This window comes from Pipra filicauda, unplaced genomic scaffold (genome assembly GCF_003945595.2).
Source record: "Pipra filicauda isolate LSUMZ 115617 unplaced genomic scaffold, ASM394559v2 scaffold3_size10097308_pilon, whole genome shotgun sequence".
Taxonomy (NCBI): Eukaryota; Metazoa; Chordata; class Aves; order Passeriformes; family Pipridae; genus Pipra; species Pipra filicauda.
Genome location: NW_024104532.1, coordinates 286,603 through 303,691, shown reverse-complemented (window position 1 = coordinate 303,691; position 17,089 = coordinate 286,603). Strand labels below are relative to the sequence as shown.

The 17,089-nt window shown below is 53.8% G+C and overlaps 1 protein-coding gene across 1 annotated transcript; it reads left to right on the top strand.

Annotated features, from left to right (window-relative positions):
• Positions 1–1,617: 1,617 nt before the first annotated feature.
• LOC113986751 (LON peptidase N-terminal domain and RING finger protein 1-like) lies at positions 1,618–16,543 on the top strand. Its single transcript, XM_027718734.2, has 12 exons — positions 1,618–2,174; positions 5,744–5,862; positions 6,291–6,413; positions 6,641–6,772; positions 7,468–7,588; positions 8,369–8,462; positions 10,047–10,161; positions 10,894–11,015; positions 11,401–11,559; positions 12,709–12,871; positions 12,957–13,103; positions 14,192–16,543. Exons 1-12 carry the CDS (start codon positions 1,820–1,822, stop codon positions 14,387–14,389), a joined length of 1,848 nt encoding a protein of 615 aa, XP_027574535.1. The 5' UTR covers positions 1,618–1,819; the 3' UTR covers positions 14,390–16,543.
• Positions 16,544–17,089: the final 546 nt, after the last annotated feature.

Here is a 17,089-nt window from a genome sequence, read left to right as displayed (position 1 = left end):
GTTGGTCACCGTAGCTGAAGTCACCCTCATTTCATGGCTCAGGAGCCACGAACGTGCCCTTCTTGAGGTGTAACCTGGAGGTAAGAATGATGAGGACTCCCTGGTGGCAATCTTCTGTTTTATTCAATAGCCAAGGTTTGGTGGAAAAACAAGCCATGGAGAAAACTAAACCATGAGAGGAGAGTATCTGGTATAAATGAGCCTTGCCTACCTGAGAAATGCCCATGGTAGAACTGCTGGGGGAAATGAAGGGGAAGGTCCGTATCGGAGGGGAACCAAAGACTGATTCCGTGGATGGGAAATATGGAAAATGTCCCCCCCCAGGGCAGAGTCCCAGACAACCCCCCAACGGTCCTAGTGTGATCACTGTCCCTAATGCCATACTCAGGTTTTCGGGGCTGTGCTGCCAAACATCATCTGAGATTTCTCCAGTGTGGAGGGATCACTTGAAAAGATAACGGAGAAAGCAGCGAAGCCTTCCGAGCGCACATAAAATGCTTAGTTGTTGAGTTTTTAAAGCCACCCATGAGCTGTTTAATGCAATTGCAGTAGATTTTGAAACAAAACCTGCTCCACAGCCCAAACCTCCGCCAGCCACTCCCTCAGTGGGGCATGGGTTTCACTAGTACTCATGTCCTGCTGGTGATCCCCCTCCCTGAGCATCCCTTCCAGTGCGTGCATGGGTTTGGCTTGTTTGTGGGGACACACAAATGAGCCCTTGGGGAATTTGCATCATCCTTATATAAAGTCTGATCTACTAAGCTCCACAGTTGCCAGATTTCAGCTGTTTTTCTCTGCACCTGCTATGCAAAAGCTGCTGACCTTTTTGATGTATGGCTGTGTGGTGGGATACATCTCCCTTGGGACACTGAGCCCATCCTGGGGGTCCGTGAGTGGGACTGGGATTGTCCCCATACAGGGTCTGAATTCATTCAATTCTGGATAAGTAGAACAGCTGAGGGAGACACCTCAGATGTTGGAGGGACATCTTTCTCTCCCCAAACATCCTGAGATGATGGGTTTCCATGGAGGGGTCTGCAAAGAGACACCTGATGCACTGCAGCCTCACCAGCCCCTCCCTTCTCTGGAGCACCACAAGAGCCTGCACCCTAATCCCACTCTGGAGAGTCTCAGCCAGCTGAGGGACCCCAGGTACCCTGTGCCCAGCTGCTCTGGAGCATCCCACTTTCCTGTCCCCATTGCAGAGCACCCTGTATCCCCCAGGACTCTTGCCCCAGCCTTGCTCCACAGCACCCCATTTACCCAGGCAGCCCGCACCACGGGTGGCTCTAAAGTGCCCTGGCCACACTCTAGGACACCCCAAAACACCTCGCAGCACTCTGCACCTTGCTCCTGCTCCAGATTGCCCCAGACCCCCCGGGACCCCGTGCCCAGCTGGTGCAGAGCTCTCCACCGCCCCCCACAAAGCTTCATTCAGGTCCAGCTCCCGGCTTGTACCCCGCACCGCGGCTGCTCCGGAGCCCCCCAACGCCGCCGTAACCCGGCCCGGGGGTGGGCACGGGCACACGAGCACACGGCCCCGCCCGGGGCCGCCCCTCGCCCCCGGTACCGCGGGCTCCGTTACGAAACGCGGCCGGGGCGGGGCGGCGGCGGCCAATGGCGCCCGGGCAGCTCCCCCGCCGGGCCGCCCGGGGGTCCCTCCGGCCGCACGGTCCGCTCCGGGAGCCCCGCGGAGGATGGGCTGAGCTGGGCGGGGCGGGGCGGAGCGGGGCAATGCGCGGGGCCCCGGCGGCGGCCGGAGCGTGCGGGCACCGCCGGCCCTAAGGGCAGCTCGCCCTGCTCGGCTGCGGCCGCTGCCATGAGCGGCCCCCCCAGCCCGCAGCCCCTCGGCGCCGGGGGCGCGGGGCTGGACCTGCTGCGCTGCCCCTCCTGCCTCCTGCTCCTCTGGGAGCCGGTGACCGTGTCCTGCGGTCACTCCTTCTGCAAGCCGTGCCTCGGCGGGGCCGGGCTGTCCCACTGCCCGCTGTGCCAGGAGCGGCTGGAGCTGCGGGGCGTCGGGGCGGCGAGGAGCAGCGTGGTGCTGTGCGGGCTCCTGGAGCGGTGCGTGGAGCGGGAGCGGCTCCTGGCCGGGCTGGCGGAGCGCGCCCGGGACCGCCTGACCCGCGGGGACGCGCGGGAGGCGCTGAGGATGGCGCAGAGAGGGGTCGAGCTGGGTAAGGACCATCCGGGCTCAGGGGCTGGGAGTGCGGATGGTGGGGTGCGGGTGTGGGGTGCGAGGGGCCAACCCAGCAGCAGAGACGGGGATGCACGGGCTGGGCTGTTCGAGCAGGTGGATACCAATGTAGGCCACTGTGTCCCAGCACCTCATGGCACTCCGAGCCTGCACAGTCCAGAGCTGGAAGACGTGGGAAGGTGGAAATGTTGTAAGGCAGGGCTGGTGGGGATGGGGATGGGAGTGCAGCTGCTGGGCATTTCTTCCTTTTCCGTGCATGTCCCGAGGTGATGGGAGCGGTGGGCTGCCAGGCAAGCCCCGCTGCTCATCCCGCTGCCAGGGCTGTGGTCGGGGCTCACTGCCTGTGTCCCATCGGCCACGTGCTTCTGGAGGGGAAAGAGCAGCAGATACTCACATCTTGCCTCCTGGCAATATTTCAGGGTCAGAGGAAGAGCTCTGCCTGGGAGTGGAGGGCATTATGTAAAGTGGTTGGGACTTTTCCAGTCCGAGATGGACACGTCCTTGCCCCAGAGCCTGGCGAGGACACAGCCTTGGCCGAGCTCCTGTGCCAGCCCCATGGTGCAGGTCAGCCCCCCATCCTGGCCCCCTTTGGCAACCGGCTCTGGCGAGACATTTGCCTGCAGGGCCAGGATCGGGCCCAGGGTGAGGGGGTTGATCTGTGGCTGTAAGTGGATTTCTTGGAAAGTAATACTTAAATAAAAGGGGTTATACAATGCTTCTGGAGCAGGGGGTTGGAGCAACGGAGGCAGAACTTCTTTTCTCCGCGGCGTTTCTATGACAGCAGTCAGCTCTCCTCCCGCAGCTCAGGCTCTTATTCATCGCCTGCTGCGAGACAAGTGCCAGAGGTTCAGGGTTGGAGACGAAGGGCTGAGCCGACCGGTCGATCCTGGTGTTGGCAGCAGAAAGCAGGTCCTTTTATGCAACCTCCAGAGGCATCCGTCTCTCCCTGCACACCCGTCCTTCGGCGCAAAGGCACGCGCACAGCTCTCTGGTACTGCTTGCCTTATTGCCAGGCTTTTGCCTGGCCGGGGTGTACCAACCTCTTTTTAAAAAGCCTTTGTGGGTATAAAGAGGAAATATTGCAACCTCTGTCCTGGCTTTCCCGCGCACGTTCTGTTCCCCGAAGGACAGGAAAGTCTGGCTTAGGGCAATAAGGAAATTGCAGTCACAGCCTCAGCTCCAGTGAACCTGTGCTTGCTGGTGCTGCCAGGCTCAGCCACGTGGGTGGTGCTTTCGGGATGTGTTTTCCAGCTCCTGCAGACAGCGTTCAGCTGCACAACTTCTTATGGGCTCCCTTTCCCTTTCAAACAGAACCCCTGATTAATGTTTGACCCACGGGAATGGTTTTTTTGTGGTTCAGTGTTGCATGATGGGCCAGTTTGCAGTGCCCTGCTCAGCCCAGCCTGCAGACCAGCTCTCTTTGCTTGGGTGAAAATAAGCTGTCAACTTTTAATCTTCATGCTTTCTAAGTGAACAACAGAAAAATGCACTTTAACACGTAACACAGGAGGCCCTCTGACATGCCTGGAGCATGGAGGCTGGTGAGTCTGTCCAGCTGCCAGCTGGCTTATGGCCCTGGTGTCTAATGATATCATAGATCAAAAATAGCTGCAGCAGAAGAGAAATGCAGAATTCCTTGCCCCGTTTTACACATCTGGGGATTTTTTTCCAAATCAGTTACTTTGTTGCTGTGCAAGTGTTCGACTGGGTTTGCCCACATGGAAAATAAGCCTCTAGACTTTGTACCCATTTCTTCATCCCTGTCTGTTGTTAGTGGCTGGGATATTTCGTCTCTGGATGCGTGCTTGTGGGACGGGGTACTGAGCAGCAAGTTCCCACTGACTTGAGCCCTAAGGTCTCAGCTAATATCTTAAATGAAAACAAGCTCTGAGGGATCAGGTTTTGTTCTGCTGCACAGCTCAGTGTGGCCAGGGCAGCCTTGGTGCAGGAGTGGCTGTGCCTGGGCTCTCTGCTGCTCTCTGGGTTAGGGTGGAACCAGGAGCAAAGTCTGGCTGTGCTCCATGCTGGGCACGGGGGACAAGGAGGAAATAGCCATGGCAGAGCTTCCTCTGCTCTGTGATAAGAAGTGGTGGGTGCCTGGGCAGGTCAGTGGGTGCCTGGGCACAGAGCAGCAGAGGTGAGCAGGGAAGTGGGCAGATATTTCCTGTGCCTGGCTGTCACAGAGCTGCTAGTCCCGACCTGCAGTTTGCTGGCAGAGCTGTGTCAGCACTGTGTTTGAACCAGGCCAGGAGGAAATGCTGCCAGGTTTGGAAGCACAGGAGGCGGCATCATCAGCGGTGTCTCCTGATGATCCCTGATCGGCTGCCAGCCAGGCCCATGTACCCAGCTTGAACCTGAGAGATGCAAGGCAGAGTTGCCCACACCACTTTGCCACAGTAAATGCAGCAGCAGTGCCTGCAAATGGTGCCTAATTTGTGATACAAGGTTGTCTTCAGTGCCAGCATCCTGCAGGGCCGCCACAAATGCTACCCGTGCTGGACCTACCATCATCTCACGGGGAACTGGGAGCCAATGAGGGGACCTGCATGACACTGGTGGCCTCCCCAGAAGGGCTGCTCCCAGCAGGTCCCCAGCCCCAACCCTCAGCAACTGCAGCCTGATGCTCAGAGATGGGGGAATGCAGGGCTGGATGCACAGACCCATTCCCTGAGCTGGAAAGCCAGCAGAGCAATGGATGTAGGTCACCTCCATGAGCTAGGATATAATGGGGTGGGTCTGGAAATCTCTGCAGTTTAAACCCACAAACATTACCACACCTGGTTACTCCATACTCCATGACTGTGGGCTTTTGGGGTGCTGCTTGCTCATTCTCCCTGACATCCACCAACCCATTTCTCCTGCTGGCACTGCTGATAGGAAGGAAGGTCTTTATGGGGTTTTCCAAGGCAGGAAAGAAGAGGATTTCACTGTCAGTTACTTGGGAGCAGGCTGGAGCATGTGGGGCACCCAGCACTGTGATACTTGGAAACCCCAGGTCATGTAGTGGAGGCAGATTCTTGCACCCCCCCAGCTTCTCCTCTGCCCTGGGAGAGCAGTGGCAGCCAGGTAGGCCCAGGAGGCTCCCTGGTGGTTTGGGAATTCAGGTATCCATAGCTGCAGTCTTGTTTGGTAACATGTTATTGTGGCTCTGCTGGGTGAATCACATTGCAGAGCCTCCCATGGCTGCAGCCCCATAGGGAAGACATGTATGGTAGAACCTTTCTGCTGCATCCCAAAAAGATGGATAAAAGCCCAAATCCCAGCATGGTGGGGATGGGGCTTCTTCGCTGAGGCTGTTTGGGGAAGATGGGGGAAAAAACAAAGGGAAGAGCCTCAAACAGTTTAAAATTAGATATTTAGAGGAAATAACTTCCTTGCAGAGATGTATGAGGCCAGCGACTCCTGATGAAGAGCATTGCAGGACCTGGCTGTGCTCAGCGTGAGGCAGCGGCGCAGGGACTGTCCCACTTTGGGGGTGTCTCCCCAGCCTTATCCATCCCTGCTGCCTCACCACGGACTCATCACAAGTGACAACATTTCTCTTTCCAGCCCCAGACTCCAGCTCCCTGCGGCTGTGCCGGGCAGAGGCATGTGTGGCACTGGGGCAATATCCACAGGCGCTGGAGGACCTGGACACTGTGTGCAGGGCAGAGCCTGGAGAGCATGAGGTGAGTGGAGGAGAGACCCATCAGCTGACTAAACTTGGAGTCAAATCTTACTGTATGGGACCAATTTCCGTCTTTCCTGAGTTCTCCTAGCCACTGGATTCATTCTGCTCAGAAATATACTTGACAGACCCATTAGGTTGCCAATCCAGGCAGCAAGTGCTGAGTTGCTCTCATGGGAGAGGTCTGTCACCATGTCTGTCCTTGATTCCAGCTCTCTGTCAGCCTGGCTTTTGCAACTGCTGCATTTTGGAGAGTCTTGCGTTTTTTTAGGCAAGTCTGAGCATGGGAGCAGGGTCGTGTCCAGATGTTTTGTCTTGGGATGGGAGGAGGCTGGAGGGAGATTCCCTTGGGCCTCACATGGGAACTGAAAGGGCACATACTCAGCTGGTCACTGTCTCATAGTCACTGCAGGTTTTTCTGCTCTGCAGGCCTTCTTCAGGAAAGGGAAGGTGCTTCTGGAGATGGGACAGAGAGCTGAAGCCCTACTGGTGTGGGAACATTGCCTGACACTCAGTCCCCATTTCCACCCTGCTCGGAGAGAGATGGAGAAGGTGTGTGGGATGTACCATGGTGGGTTCCAGTGCCCTCACATCACACAGGGAGATGTCCTTGTGCTCTGAAGGGCTCAGCTGAGTCCTTGACCAGCAGTGAAACAAGTAACCCAAACATACTCTCTGGCAAGCAGGAAGCTGCTTTGGGGAAAGAGGGAGCCTGGCTGTCCTCCTACCTCCCTGCCTCCTTCTCCTAGCATCCCCTGACCCCTGCTTTCTCCTTGCAGATCCTCGTGCAAGACAATGCTCCTCAGCCTCTCACAGCTGCTGCACACCAGGGTGATGCTCTCCTGAGCTCAGCTGGTTCCCAGGTCAATGGAGGGAGCCCTGTGCTCCTATCGTCTTTCACACAAGCTCAGGTAAGAGTCTGCAGTGATCTGAGTCTGTGGTGAAACTTAATGTCCTTCTGGGACATCCGAATTTTGGGTTTTCCAGTGATGGGAAAGGGAAGGCTGTGCATATGGTTGTGCACTGGGGCGAGAATCTGCAGGTAGTGGAGGGTGGGAGAGCAGATACCATCAGAGCTGATGCTGTGGGGACTGAGGAAACAGAGCAAGCTCTCTCTCAATTCCTCTCCCAGTTTTGTTCTACAAATATTTTAGACTCTCGTTGTATTTAAAACACCCAAGTCACACTACATTGAGAAAAAAAATAAAAAGAAAAAAAGCGAGTTTTAATTTTTTTTTCATCTAAAGACTGCATCTGAGAATAGTTCAGGTTATTAGCAACTGTTAAGGAAATCTCATATTTTACTCTTTGCCTTTTATAGACAAATTTAGCAGGTTTGGAGAGAGGAGGAAAATCAAAGAAACTGGGCTCAGACACACCAAATAGCAGGTAGTAGGTCTGGACATAGTGAACCCAGGTTTTAACCATGAGATGAGCAGGAATGTGTGAAGGCCACACTCTCCTGCTGTTCTACAGATGCAAGATATTAATGTACAGCAACACACTGAAAAGCCTCCCAGTGCCATTGGGCTTGGTGGGACAGATGGGGCTGTGCATTCAAAGGTACAAGAGGGTTTGGGCTACATTTCATCTTTGCTATGCCTAGGATCAGGAAGGAGAGCTGGCAGATGGCAGAGAGGACGCTGTGTCTGAGCACAGCCTTTCCCAGCTGGGACGACGGCAAGAACTGGAGATTTCAGCAGAGAGTCAGAGCCAGGAGTTGGTAGGTGAGTGTTATCAAAGGTACCAGAATGTTGTCACATGCAAAACGCTTGTTTAAAATCCATTTTGGCACCGAAAACTTGGTGTTTTCACTGTGCTCCAGCTCAGTGAGCAGACGTCCCATGGGGCAGCTCTGGCCAGCACTTTCACTGCTTCTCATGCCTGTAAGGAGGATCCATCCAATCTTCTTGTGTTGAACTGGTGAACTTATACCAAACTTTAGGCTCAAGCTTGGCTCTAGATGGTGGCTAAAGTGAGACATCCCTTGTTCCATATCAGGGAGAGGCTTTCTTTGGTTCTCATGGGTTTAGGTGGGTTTTGGTGGAAATTTAGATTAAATTCCATGTGAGGGACATGGCATGTCATGGGTTGGGGAAGCAGCACCTCTATTGGCATTAACTTGCCATCAGCACCCAGCCAGGTGGCTGCCACGTACCTGGGTTCACATAAAGCAGTGATGGTGACTCGTGGCAGGTCTCCAGAGGCTTCCATCCTGGAGCTTCTTAGGCCGCTTCACCTCCCAGTGCCTCAGTTTCCCTGCCTGCAAAAGGAGGAGATACCACCTTCCTCTAACAAATACCATGAGACCCACTGATGTACCAGCTATGGGTGAACATGGGTGGGTTAATAAATGCAATATTGCATTTCCTAATGGTTTTGTTTTCTTTGACACTTTCAGAACACTCTGTGAGGCAGTTATGCCTCAGAACAAGATTAGAAAACAGAGATTGATTTTCTGTATTGAAATGGGGGTTGTCTTCTCTTTCCTTCCCTTTTGCCACTAGATAATGGAGAGGAAACAGCAGTAGCAAAGTGTCCCCAGCTGTGCCTTGGGGAGCTGCTGAGCATATCTGACTTGGAGTGCTCCCTCTGCATACGGTGAGTTCTCTGTCAGGAGAGCTTTTAGGATGAAGAATTAACACCTGCTGGGTTTTCAATGCTGATGTGCATCTTTCTTCACATCTTAATAGGAAACTCAGTCCCAAGTACTGCTGAGATATACGTTTCAGTGGAAATAAAAGATAAGAGGGGAGGGCAGGGCATGCCATGCTCTGCCAGGCTGGAGGAGCTCAGATTACCCTGTCTCGGGGTGCAGCATCATTAGGTCTGTATCCCTTGGGAGGCAGGTGTGGAGGTGGGAATGTTCAGCAGGGTCAAAGACCAAAAGCAGTGGTGGCCCTTTGTGCCTGCAGGCTGGGACAGGAAGGTGTTTTCCCAGGGAAATATCCATGATGGGGATATTGCAAACCCAGAGGGGAAGCATGTCCAAGCTCTGTGCCTGCTGGAGGTGGAAAAGGGGACAGGGTAGAGCCTGTGTCTGTGTGCTGGCTAGGGCTGGGAAAGGGCTGGGTGTTGCACTGCCACAGGGCATGCTGAAACCAGGCTGTTATTCCTGGTGTGTCCCAGCAGCAGTTGTGCAAGTGGCTACTGGCAGAGGGCTTGGTGTTCCACTGCCAGACATACAAGTAGGTCAAGGTCTTGTGCATGACAGCTTTTTCCAGGTCTGGACATGGCATGAGGGAATTACATGGGAGGGGTGTGAGAGATCTGATCTGAATTAGGTGAATTTAGGTCTCTTCTGAGAGCAGGAACAGTGTTGAGGAGAAGTCAGGGCTCTGTGCTGAACAGAGCTTTCCTGATGCCTTCATTTCATTTCTGATTGTGGAGCTGCCTGTGAGCAACCCAAGTGCTTGTTGCTGGCTCTGCTCCTGGAGCAGAGGAGAAGGAGGCACTTTCCTGTCGCTGTTGTTTGGATTAGAGACCACTGTGGGTGTCTGGGGAACCATAGCCCTACCAGAACCAAGGGGTGCCATGTGTGTACTGATGGGGTCTGCTGGGACTCCATGGAGAGATGAGGAACAGTGCTCAGGCCTGAGCAAGTCCGACAGTCTGAGCCCAGACTTCTAATTAAAGGACTAAGCCAATAAGAAACCTTTACGTTTAATTAAGAGAAGTTATGAGCAAAGCTCAACCAGTGCAGCTTTACCGAAAGTGAATTGCAGAGCCATGGGCTGCCAGGAGTTGGAAGGCACAGTGTGAGATCACTTTCCATGGTGTTGCATCCCCACAGCATCACTGTCTTCAGTGCAAAAGTCTGGTACAGGGAGCAAATCTACCTTGAAATGGTAGGAGGAGACATGGGAAATGTGTTATTCCTACTGGAAGCAAAATCTCTTGCTCACAGTAAGATGATTCAAGGAAGAAGCAGATACAGGGCTGGGGATAGCCAAAAGCTGTGCCCACGGGTCTGCCCACCCTGATCTGCTCTACCTGAGCCTCTGCAATCGCTGAGTGCTTTGTGGGACCCCTTCACCATGGGGCTGAGCTGGGCCAGTGTGTCCAAAGCAGGGTACTGAGCCAGGCCTGGGGAACGACAGCTTTGAGTGCACCCAGCTGGATTGACCTGTACTCCTTTCCCTTTGTTGCTCTCTGCAATCCTTTGACTTTGATTATCCTTTGCAGGATGTTCTTCGAGCCAGTGACAACACCATGTGGTCACACCTTCTGCAAGGAGTGCCTCGAACGCTGCCTGGACCACCGGCCCAGCTGCCCCCTCTGCAAACAGAGCCTGAGAGAGGTGAGGGAATGTGTCCCACGGGATGGAGCCCACAGGAGAGCAGGGAACCAGCTCTGGCTGCTGGCAGCATGCCCAGGACTGGGGTGGGAAGGTGCAATGCTCCTACTTTAGCAGCTCCCTGGCACAGCAGTGTCAGCTCCACTCACAGGGGAATGACCAGACAGCTGATAATTAAGACCAAGAGATTCATTTCCACAAGATGCCACAGTGATTTAGTGAGATTGTAAACAGGGCTGAGAGAGAGAGAGGGGGAGAGAGAGAGAGAGAGAGAGAGAGAGGGGGAGAGAGAGAGAGGGAGAGAGAGAGAGAGAGAGAGGGGGGAGAGAGAGAGAGAGGGGGAGAGAGAGAGAGGCAAATGCTAATTACTTTTAAAAAATGGAAATGGATGGAAAACCTTCTAGCCTGGAGATTTGATTTAATCTTTAATGAAAAGGGATTCGGATGAGACCATCAGGGAAATTAGGTTGTCATACAAGGACTGCATCACTGTCAGAGACAGGACGCTGTGTGGGACGGGCCCTGGCTCTGTGCTGTGTCCAGAGGTCTCGGTGGAGCTGACATCCCATCCTGTTAGATGGCTCAACATCCCCTGATAGGTTTTTATCCCTGACTTTCTCCGATCTAAAATTACGCTCAGCTACAATAAACGTGAGTATGTTTCAGAGCCCAGCAGGGCCTCAGGGCTTCCTCCCTGCTCTTCTCCAACCTATTTCTGGACCTAATTTCTTTTAGTACCTGAAGGCTGGAAGGTATAGCCCCACTGTGCTGCTGCAGGACATCATGCTGGCCACCTTCCCTGCACAGCTGGCCGAGCGCCAGGAGCTGCACCGGGCTGAGATGGCAGAGCTCTCCAAGTAAGCAGGGACCTGCTCCAATGTGTGTGTATGTGGAGGCTGGGAGGGGCTCTGAAGGGGCTGTCCACACCCCATACCATTGCTCTGGCTTGGTTCTGCTCAGGCAATGTCTGTCTCGCATCCAGGACCACATCACAGCAGTGCTGCTTGAGTGGACGTGCCCCGTGGGGCACCTGGGGGTGAGGACCATCTTTGCAAAGAGCTGTTTTGTGGCCAGAATCTGTCTTTGGGCTCTTGGGGAACCAAGTGGAAGCTTTAGTGTTGCTCTGTGCCAGACCATCACTTCTTGGGGTAAAGGACACATCTAGTTCGGGAAAGCAACTGATGCATTGGGATGGGAATTGCTTGGGAAGGTGTCACAGTGGTTTCTCCTCCTGTCCCTCAGCCTGACCAAGAACATCCCCATCTTCGTATGCACCATGTCCTTCCCAGGCATCACCTGCCCTCTGCACGTCTTCGAGCCTCGCTACCGCCTCATGATCCGGCGGTGCCAGGAGACCGGCACGAGGAGGTTTGGCATGTGCATATATGAGAATGGGAAAAGGTGAGCTCCCGGGCAAGGCAGCTTCCCTCTGCCCCAGCTGACTTGCACCTCTCTGCCCCAGCCCCAAATATCTAAAATTCCGAGTAGTTTGATGATATTTCCTATCTTGTGGCACTTCATGGATAAAAGCAGCAGGAAGGTGCTGTGTTCCCCACACAGCAGAGTGAAATGGGATCTCGCTGCCTCCCAGCATCACCACGAGCCAGGCAAGGAATGAGGCCAGCACTGGAGCTGTGCAGAGCCAGTGATGGCCGTTAAATACAACGTTCTTGGAACAGCTTCTGGCTCAGGACATCTCTGAGCTGTCTGCTGGCTGTGACCTCCAGATCCTCTTAGCGAGCACTTGAAAATTGCCATATCTCTCATACTTTGCTCTTAACAAACCTCTGAGAGGGCACTGGTTTAAATGGGCCTTTGTTTGGTGTGACCTGACCATCCGTATGTTCCTCCAGAGCTCAGATGAGCTCGGTCTCCAGGCATCTAACCCAAGTATTCTGTAAAATACCTGTATTTACATGACACATCCTCCCCGTGTTCCACTCCTGTTCAAGTGAAATGAGATAGATAACATTTTCTGGGCTTTGGGAAGATGTCACTGAAAGGGGTAGTGTCCTCAGAACCACTGGACATCAGGGCAATGTGAGGAGCTGAGTAATTTTGGTATATGGCAAATCCAAGGGAGTACAGGCAGTGTGCTCACTGTTCCCTGCCAGTGGTAACTCAACAGTTCAGTAGTGCCAAGCAATAGGACAGGGGGCAACAGGCAGAAACTGATGCAGAGGAAGTTCTGCCTGAACATGAGGAAGAATTTCTGTGCTGTACAGGTGACCTCGCACTGGCACAGAGTGCTCAGAGAGGGTGTGGAGTCTCCCTCCCTGGGGATATTTCAGAACTGTCTGGATGCAATTCTGTGCCATGTGCTCTGGGATGACCCTGTTTGAGCAGGGAGATTGGACCAGATGACCCACTGTGGTCCCTTCCAACCTTACCCCTTCTGTGACTTTGTGAACAGATTTGAGTGAATCTCTGAATTTGCCCCCTCCAAGACTTGGGCCTTTTCCTCCTTTGGAGGTGGTACCTTCAGGACAAGCAGGTCTTGTCACTGGTGTCCCAGCTCAGGCCCTTTTTTCTCTCCCTGTCTCCCCCCAGTTTTGCTGACTATGGCTGCATGCTGGAGATCCGGCAGATCGAGCTGCTGGCGGACGGGAGGTCCCTGGTGGACACCATTGGCCGGCGGCGGTTCCGGGTGCTGAGCCGCGGGCACAGGGACGGCTACCACACCGCCGACATCGAGTACCTGGAGGACAGGAAGGTGAGGGCAGGGCCGAGCAAAATCCCGGGCTGCAGTGGGACAGAACCTCCCTGTGGACTCCTGTGTCCCTTGTCCCTCCATGCAGGTGGCCGGGGAGGAGCTGCAGGAGCTGCAGTGCCTGCACGAGAGCACCTACCGCCTGGCTCAGCGGTTCTGTGAGCACGGAGACCTTACCTCCAGGCACATTTTGATGCAGCATGGGCCACTGCCAGAGAAGGAAGAGGACATCCAGGTAATGCCCAGAGGGAGGGGATTCTCTAAACAGAGAGGGTACCAAGAGAGCCTCTGAAGCAGTGCTGTTCCTGCACTAACCACTCTGCTTCCTTACTTGGCTTCCCCTCAAGATGGACAAAGGAAATTCAGTTTTTCTGCCCTGTTACCTGTTACAGCATCTCATTCAGAGGGGTGGCAGGGCTTGTCTCGTAAAACTGTTCAATGCTACTTTATGGAAACTGAGCACCGAGTTTTAAAATCTTTCCCAGAGTCTTTTGCTAAATGAGAACTAAGAAACTGAACTTTCTGGCTGTGAAAACACTTTGGAAAAAATAGAAATGGGCAAAGAAGTGAACCCCTCAGCTCAGCGAGTCTGCAGTCTCCTTTCTCATTGTGATGCTTTAAGACAGCTGTAGCTGGCCAGAGGCAAGGAGCTAAGAGGACAGGATCCTGTTTGCTTATTACATTACTGTGACAAATTCAGGGTCTGTAGGAAAAAAAAATCCCAAAACTTAGTTTTCAGTCCTTCAAGAAAATGTTTCCATGTAGATTGTTACAAATACACTCTTGCTGGCTTGTCCCAGGCTAGGGCTGTCCTGGCCACCAGTCACGTTAATGATGAGCTCAGGAATTACAAAAGACTCACCCCCCCCTTCAGCTGAATTGAGCTTTTCCCTCTTACTTCGACTTGGATTTTAAAAGAGCCAGTTTACAAAAGCAGTGCCCAGTGACTGCACTTGCCTGGCCTGCACCTCACCTCTGGGAGGCCAATGCCCCATAAACATTGGTTATGCAGGATCTGACCCATGTTAACAAAAAGCATTACCCTAGACAAGGAAATACACAAGATATTTCACTGTCTCTATAATATAGACTTTTTAGCGGTTACATCTGTGTCTGGAGACTCCCTGGGGAATGCTTGTCTGGAAATTAAATCAGTTTATCCAGCAGTCTCGAGCTTGGACAGGCAAAAGGGCCGTTCAGAGGAGTACCTTAGCCAAAGCTGTCCTGACAAGAGCAACCATTTCCCATCAGCGATGGGATCCCATCCATGCCTTTACCTTGCAGCTCCTGACGTGGAGGTCTTTCCCTCTCTCTCCCCACCAGGCTTCGGCGGATGGCCCGACGTGGTGCTGGTGGCTCATCTCCATCCTGCCCCTCGACCCGTCCTACCAGCTGAACCTCTTCTCCTGCACGTCCCTGCGCGCCCGCCTCACGCAGCTGCAGCGCATCCTGGCCGCCCTCCTGCAGCAGCCACCCGCCCGGCCCCTGCTGCCCGAGCACGGCCCCCGCGGCCGTGTCTGACCCCACGCCCGACCCCCGCCCCGAGGGGTTCTCTGTGTCACTTCGTGGGTTTGTGTGTGGTTTGACAGCTCCCCCCTCCTCCTGAAGTGACCTCAGCTCGGCAGGGCTGGGGCTGCGCCGGCAGTGACGCTACACCGTCCATGCCACCTCTCTGAGGTGTTTGGTGCCACTGCCAATGGAGATACCGGGATGGAGAGCTGGGTCGTGACTCCAGAGCCAAAATCACTTGCTGAGCAGCTTCTTCACTAAGGAGGATTCTCCTTAGGGCAGAGGACTGAGTACCAGGATGGCTTCAGTTTTTGGCTCTTTCACTTCGAAGGACAACATAAGGGTTTTGGTAGATGGTCCTGCTTCGTGCAGCAGGTTTAGATGCTTGGAAGAGGTGGCACTAGGGAGGCAGGGAAGTACCAACAGTTTCCCGCAGCCTTGGGAGCTGACGGATCTGCCTCTGCTTCCAACTTTGGCCTGATTTCTATTTGAAAAGAAAGGTTAAATTAAAGAATCTGAAACTCATGGTCCTGCTCCTAACCACCTCCATGGCCACATGATGAGTTGATGCCTCTCTTTGAATGTGCCCAGGTCCAGGCATCCCCTTCCCACCACTCTTCCTGGTGCTGTGCTGTGTTTGCTGTGCTGAGCTCCCCAACCCCTTTCCCTGGGAGACTGCCAGCCATTTCCCTGACTGCTGGCTCCAGTGTTGTGAAGTGCCATGGGAGGGGGGAATAGGACAGCACTGGTGCTTTTCCTCTATCTAAAGGCTGCTGTTCCAAGCCTGGCTGGGTTCAGGCTACAGGGTCGGACCTGGGGGCTGGAAGGAGCTGAGGGAGTTTGAGAGTGTCTTTTTGAGACTTTCTGCTCCTTGACTAGTGCAATTTTCCCCTATTCAATGTTTCTTGTGAACTTTCTGCTCCCTCAGGAGAGAATTGGGATCTAAGCTGAGGCTGGACCCTTGCACTTGGGACCCAGAATAGTTTGGGATCCCCCAAAAAGCACAGAGTGAAGTCAAAGGGAGCCAAATCTCTGGAGGGGCAGGGAGGGGATAGGATTGGTGATTGAGGCTATGAGCCCCTTGTCAAGGGATCAAGTGCTTGGCTGCTGCTTGTCTCTAAACACAGGGAAAAGACTATCCATCTGGACAGACCCGACTTTCATCCATGGACATTCTGGAGGTTTGGGATTTTTGTCTACCATCCATAATTTTCAGTGGCTTTGGGTTTGATTTAGGAGTAACATCTACTTAGTCATTGGATTATCATTGCTTTTAGAATTTTATCCCTGCTTTTCTCAAAGGCTCCACAACCCCCTCAGAGGAGTGTTGGACGTGTGTATGGGAAAGAAAATCAGGCTGGAGCTGCTGTGATTCTTACTGTGTGTGTTGCTGTGCTGAGCCTGGGGTGGGAGACTTTGGGCATAACTGGGCCCAGCTATGGACATAGCCTCGGAGAAGTCCCTGCCCAGGGCCACCTCCTTTCCCTCTCCTGCTCTCTCCAGGAGTGAGAAGTCTCTGTCCCTCCTCTCCATCAAAGTGCCTCCCTGGAGCAACAGTCAGGGGGAGCTGAGGGCTTGCTCCCCATGAACCATAGTGAGCACAGGACAGCTGAGGACAACTCAGAGCTGCATTTGTTCCTCTGCCTTTGAGATGTATTCTGCCCCTCTTTGCTGCTGTGTGTGGAGCACCATGACTACCCCAAAGGGCCATATCCCTGGGATGTCAGATTAGGATGGGCAGGGGTAGGTGATGAAGGGATTCCTCACAGTCCCAGGGCAGATGTGTGCAGGTAGCAGGATGACACTGAAGTTTGAGAAGTGCCTTTCTTTTCTGCAGGGTCAATGGGAGCTCACCCAGTGACACCCCCACTCTGAGCCCCTCACCTACCCCTTGAGTTGCCTGTTCCCCAGGTGTGAGTGCTCCCTGAGGGTCCCTCCAGCAAGGGGGTGGCATGGGGGGATGCAGGGAGAAGTGTGGCTCTGCACCATGTCCACACTGGGGAAGAGCCAGGGACCAGAGACACGTCCGCCTGGCTGCTCCGGGAAGGGATTCCTGCAAATCGCTCCAGTTTGCTTGGAGTGCTTTGTGGTTTGTATTAGTATCTTTGCTCTTGGGATTAAATTTTCTTTCTGGTCATTGAAATAAAGACCTTTTTTTGTCGTTGTTGTTTTGTTGCTGGTGTTTAACATTTAGCTGCTCGTTGATAAAGATACTTGGGCATTACCAGGAGATTTGGGGACACGGAAAGGTGACCTCCTGGCGTGCAGACGGCAAGGTGGACACTGAACACGGTGAAGCCAAGGGTAGGTGGCAACAAGGGGAAAAAATAATGTGGTTTTGTGCGCAGAAAATATGTGAAACAAAACAGGATGGACAAACTCCTGCCTGTCTGTGCAGCTGAAGGCTTTGGGGAAGGATGGGAACTGGGAGAGCAGTCTGGTAGAGATGCTGACCAGTGTGGGATGACTCTGGAGGCTGGCCCCCAAATGCTATGGAGAGCATCTGCCCCTGTCCTGCCTCTACAACTGTGGGCAGAGGGCTTGGAGCTGGGAGCAGGCTTGCTTTTGGCAGCTGGCATTAGGGATGAGAGACGATCCAGGGAGATATGCACAGGCTCTAAAATGAGAGGGTGGTCCTGGATGGAGAGGGAACGTCCTGCTGGGACAGCTCTCATCTGTCTCTTGCTCCCCACTTGCCTCTTCCCTCTGCTT